General features: G+C 33.4%; 1 protein-coding gene across 1 annotated transcript; it reads left to right on the plus strand.

Moving 5' to 3' along the window:
* The first annotated feature begins 349 nt into the window (after positions 1 to 349).
* On the plus strand, positions 350 to 4,376 carry LOC114163189 (phosphatidylinositol 4-kinase gamma-like protein). The gene is made up of 3 exons (XM_028047341.2): positions 350 to 526; positions 1,013 to 2,786; positions 3,704 to 4,376. The coding sequence occupies exons 2-3, from the start codon at positions 1,410 to 1,412 to the stop codon at positions 4,079 to 4,081; spliced, it is 1,755 nt and encodes a 584-aa protein (XP_027903142.1). The 5' UTR covers positions 350 to 526; positions 1,013 to 1,409; the 3' UTR covers positions 4,082 to 4,376.
* The last annotated feature ends 1,423 nt before the right edge of the window (positions 4,377 to 5,799 follow it).

Raw genomic sequence — 5,799 nt, forward strand, 5'->3', positions numbered from 1 at the left:
CCCATCAAAATTTAAAATGTTGAGGTAAAATATATCCAATGTCTTAAATAAAATAGTAAGATACACTATATTATTTAAAACTTAAATATAAATAAATAATAATAATAATCACATGTATGGGAAAGAATTTTATCCTAGCAACAGTATTCTAGAAGTGTCCTTACACAATTAACTACGGTTTCGTATGTTTCAAATTAATTATTCATTTGGTGCTAGAATTGTTCAAAATCCTGCACTGATACATTACGTGGGGACAAGGCTAATGTCTTTAATTAATTATTAAAAAAAATAAAAAAAATGCAACGTGTTTTAAACTTCGGTCACAAGTCTATGTCTATAAATGGCACTCCCCTTTCGAAACCGTATTTCTGATACTGTCTGTCTCAATTTTCTGCACGACACTGACTCACTGAGTTGCGTTCTTCCTGGAAAATTAGGAATCTGAGAACATTAGAGCAATGGCGCTTAATTTCTCCTATCACAATCATCGCATATGAGTCTCCTCTTCCATCTCGCTTCACTCTCTGTAAGTCTTCTCTTCATTTATTTTTATTTCCTTTGGTTTCAGATATTTCTTTTTTCTTTTCTTCTAAGATTCGTCCCGTGGATTGTGTTTGTCAGCATATGTAGCTTTTTTTATAAGAAGCATATTTGAGAATTATGGAAAATATCTGTCTTATTTCACCTAATTCAAACAATTGTCTCGTTTCGTTGGCATGTTGTTGGAAATTGTTTCGTTTTTCTGTGCTTTTTGTATTTTTTCTGAGTTTCAACTGATTTTTATGTACGAATATTGGAATTCGAGAGTTATGTTTTTGTATTTAGTTCGTCCAGTTTGATTAGTTTGTCCGATTGAATGTTTCTTCTTTGTTTGGAAATTAAACCGGATGTTCTCCATTTCACTGATAGCTAGGTTTACGAGTGGATGAAGAGGTTCTTCTTCTGTTTTACTTTATTTTTCCTTTCCTTGACTATCATTTTCTCCTCATGAAGATCTTCTTCCCTTTTGTAGGGAAATTGGAGTCCAATTTGCAGGGAATCCCTCCTTCCTTTCTCAGGATCAACGAAATTTCCTAAGCATAGATTAAAAGACGACAGACATGAAAAAAATCATGTACATGTAATCAATTCACGGAGATATGTGATCAGCTGTTATTCATTTCTGTAGATTTGTGTTTTCTGAAAGTCTTGGTTTCTCGGGAAAGAAACTTAGATATAGATATACTAGGTATGTAGTTCTTGTTTGCTGCCTAGTTTCAGGCATGAAGAGAAAAAAGGCAGTTGAGGCTATCCTTTTTGTGATTTCCTGTTAAATATCTGATGGGAAACGGTTGAATTTTTCTATTGGTTTTGAGGTTCATAACTTGTTTATTTTTGAGCCAGCAAGATTCTGAACCTGTAAATTGATAATGGCTTGTGTGGCACTTCGTCCTGTGCGTGAAGAATCTTTCAACGCTGGTGGTAAATTCACCGGCTGTTTCAGTCCTCTTTTGAGGGACTCAATTTTGATTTACCTAACTGTTGGTGGATCTGTGATTCCTTTGCGTATTATGAAGACAGATTCAATTGCTTCGGTGAAGCTGAGAATTCAAACCTTCAAAGGATTTTTCGTAAAAAAACAGAAACTGGTTTTTGAAGGGAAGGAGTTGGCTCGTAACAAATCCTGTATCCGTGATTATGGGGTTGGTGATGGGAATATTCTGCACCTGGTGCTGAGGCTTTCTGATCTCAAAGCTATTACAGTTAAGACTGTGTGTGGAAAGGAGTTTGCGCTTTATGTTGAGAAGAGTAGGAGTGTCGGTTATGTAAAGCAGCAGATTGCAAAAAAAGGGCAAGGGTTAGTAGATCTCAAGGATCAAGAACTGATATGTGAGGGTGAGGCACTTGAAGACCAGAGGCTTATTGAGGATATATGTAAGGACAATGATGCTGTAATTCATTTTTTGGTCAGAATATCAGATGCCAAGGTAAGGACTAAACCAGTCGAGAAGGATTTTGAATTATCAATTGAGGCATCGTATGTACACAATCTGGTGTCAAATTTACATGCAGACCAGTTAGGGCCAGTCTCTGTAACAAATGAGATCCTGGAGAGGAATCAATTGTCAAGGGATTATCTTGTGGAGCCAATTATTATGAATTCCAACATGAAAATTCCACCAGTGATTCACAAGATAATTAAGATGACTTTAGAGGGGTTAGAAAATGGCTGTAAACCAATTCAATCTCCAGAGGGATCAGGAGGAGCGTATCTCATGCAAGATTCATCTGGCTTGAAGTATATTTCTGTTTTCAAACCCATTGATGAAGAGCCAATGGCAATTAATAACCCTCGAGGCTTACCTATTTCCGAGGATGGTGAAGGGCTAAAGAAAGGTACACGAGTAGGGCAAGGTGCGTTGAGAGAAGTTGCTGCTTACATTTTGGACCATCCTAGGAAAGGGCCACGCTCATATCATAACAATGATGAACCAGGATTTGCTGGAGTTCCACCCACAGTCTTGGTTAAATGCCTGCATAAAGGATTTCATAATGTTGAAGATTATCAAAATGTTTCAGGTAATGCTAAAATAGGATCGCTTCAGATGTTTATGAGGAATATTGGAAGTTGTGAAGACATAGGTCCTAGTGCTTTTCCAGTGGAAGAGGTACACAAGATCTCTGTACTGGATATCAGGTTGGTCAATGCTGATAGGCATGCTGGCAACATTTTGATTTCCAAGGATGGTGAAGACGGTCATACAATCCTCATTCCAATTGATCATGGCTATTGCTTGCCTGAGAGCGTAAGTCCTCGAACAATATAAATGCATCTGTACTATTTTGATCTGAACGGATATTTTAAGCTGTGGTGTCATCGGCAGCCATGTCGTGTCATTCTTAATTCTACTTCTAATGGGTGTCAAATTCAGAGTTATTGCTAAAAATGCTGTAAAATTCTGAGTGTAACTCTTGGATTATATTTGCCACTGATCTTAGTGTTATTTGCTTAACAGATTACTGTTACAATTATGCGTGAATATTTATTTTCTGAGATTTTCATTGGCATTATATTGCATGAGAAGTAAGTGTTGGCTCTTTAAATTCACTACACTTACGAACATCTTCTGATTTTTATTGGTTACTTCTACTCGTCCTGATTTCTTGTTATTGCTCAGTCATCCATTGTTGAAATTACTTTTCATAGCAAAAACATTACAATCATTTTCAGCAATGCCTATCATTCACACTTAAATTCTTTTCAATAATCTCAAATTGATTGGTTTCTATCTCCTTTTCATTGTCTCTATTCCCTTGGTTGGTTATTTGCAATCCTTGCCGATAATGTGTGAATATATAGTATGCAATATGTTGTCCTCTCATACTTAGTGTGCATCTGGTATTACCTTTTTAGGAAAATAATCGTTCCTTTTCTCCAAAAAACTCTCTCGTAAGTTAAAATACGAAAAATTCATCATAATATGTTGATAAAAAAAACATGCAATCTGGATTGTTAATGGTTTTCTGATGTTTTCTAAATCAGAATGTGATTATTCTACATGGCAAAGGCCTTGGCAGCGTACTGTATGTAGTTGTTATCAATTCCTCTTTGTCTGTAGTTATTCTTAAAAGGAGTTAAATTTTTTAGCATTTGTTAAAAGTTCGGCAACCGTCTTCTGTTTCCTCTACTCATTCAGTTGTTCTAATATATCCTCATTTGCAGTTTGAAGACTGCACTTTTGACTGGTTATACTGGCCACAAGCTAAGGAACCTTACTCTGCAGACACCATTGATTACATAAAATCTCTGGATGCTGAAGAAGATATAAAACTTTTGAAATTCCATGGATGGGATCTTCCTCCCAAGTGTGCCCAGATACTTCGTATATCAACCATGCTTCTTCAGAAAGGTGCAGAGAGAGGACTCACTCCTTTTGCCATAGGAAGCATCATGTGTAGAGAAACACTGAAGAAAAAATCTGTGATTGAAGAGATTGTGCAGGAAGCTGAGGAAGCTGCATTTCCTGGTGCAAGTGAAGCTGCATTTCTTGATCTCGTTTCAGTGATCATGGATTGTCATTTGGATGAGCTATTCCAGTGACTGAATAATACATAATAATTCCGATACTTATTCCTACTATATTCATAATATACTGACAAAGTGATCTTGCTTCTTCGTCATCCAAGAGGATCCCTCAAACCCGTTTAGTAGACTGTGGTTGAAACTTGCTTGATGACGGTGCTATTTGCAATATCCACTTCTCTTTATAATATATATATATATACATCTCAACATGGAAAATATCTGAAAGTTTATGAAGGTATGTACAATATTATCCCTTTGTTATTTATGAATATGGATTTGTTTAAATAAAGTTGTACTTTGTAAAAATAAATCTCTTGTGTTTTTTTTTTCTCTTATTGAAAGGCCTAAACCCCAAAATCTGAAACTGAAGAAAAACCCAACCAAATGATAGAGATCAAGATAGACAAGTTTTAGTTGAATTAAAGTCTACATGCATTTTAAAACATGTTTTGAATTTAAAAAAAATGAAAATAAAAAGTGAAGTTGTATTTCGTATTTTATTTCAAAATTAAAACTCCATAAAATTGTAACAATATACGACAATATTTTTGTGATTAGAATTGTGAGTTGCTATTACTGTATAATTAATAGCACAATTATACACTTTAGCTTATAATTTATTTGAAAGTTCCTGTTATGGTGTAACAGCAGCTTTTTTTTTGGAACATATATTTTAATTTTCTTGTTTATTCAACCAAACTAATTAAGATTCAGTGTATGTAAATTTGTACCCAAATAATTGGAGGAGCGTTATGTTTATTTTTCCTGATACAGTTAAATTATGAAAATAACTTGAAGTATGCGCCTTGGTGGTATTATAAATCAAGAACTTGGGGATTTCAAACACATTTTCAATCATCGCTATTTCTATGACGGTAATGATTTGACTAGAAGTAGTACTCCTTTTGTTTTTTTAATTCTTGAGGTTTGGAACATTTTTATTTTTTATTTAACTATCATTTTGGAGATGACATTAATTATTTTTGTCAATTATATTTTTATACGTCTTATCTAATATTTAATAACTTTAAAATTATTAAAAATCTTATAAATTATAATCACAAACGTCACTAAAACTGAGGAATTGGCAAATTGACGATAGTAACAGAGAATTTCGTGAACATTTTTTCATCAAATAGGAATAAAATATTCCTTTGCATTGTCAAGTTGAAGTTAGAGAATATATTAATTTACGCGAAAATACCTTCCAATCGTGAGTATTCATTATGTAGAACACAGACGAAAATAAGTATTTTGTTTTCTTATATTTTTATCATATGTTATCTATTACATTAAAATTAATTTTATTTAACGTTGATTTGATCTACTGAATACGATGAAAACACTTGGTTGAAAAATCATTCCATTCTTTAAAGTAAGAAACGTAAATTGGTAGTGCCACTTTGATTTCAGTCAATTTCATTTCATAATACGTTCATTCATTTTTTATACTATGAAATCATCATTTTAACGAAGAAAAGTTGATGGTAGATTGAAACTTGTTAGTATAAGTGATTTACTATTTTGAATTTCTTAATCAAAATACGAGGTTGCATGTCCCACTTAAACATAAAATCCGAATTAAAATTATGACTTTATCTAAAAAAGGTAAATGAACTAATTCAGTATTAGAAGGGATGTTATACCTCTGATTACATAAAAAAAAAGGCTGATAATAGAATTTTGTTAGTATTTAATATTATTTTTACTCGTAAAAATGAAACACGTGTAAA

This window comes from Vigna unguiculata, chromosome 9 (assembly GCF_037176805.1).
Source record: "Vigna unguiculata cultivar grain cowpea cultivar isolate G323 ecotype 2 chromosome 9, ASM3717680v1, whole genome shotgun sequence".
NCBI classification, from domain to species: Eukaryota; Viridiplantae; Streptophyta; class Magnoliopsida; order Fabales; family Fabaceae; genus Vigna; species Vigna unguiculata.

Coding starts and splice junctions, on each gene's coding strand:
- LOC114163189 (XM_028047341.2), top strand. CDS start 1,410: ATGGCTTGTGTGGCACTTCGTCCTGTGCGTGAAGAATCTTTCAACGCT. Junction 2,787..3,703: donor GCTATTGCTTGCCTGAGAGC/GTAAGTCCTCGA, acceptor CCTCATTTGCAG/TTTGAAGACTGCACTTTTGA.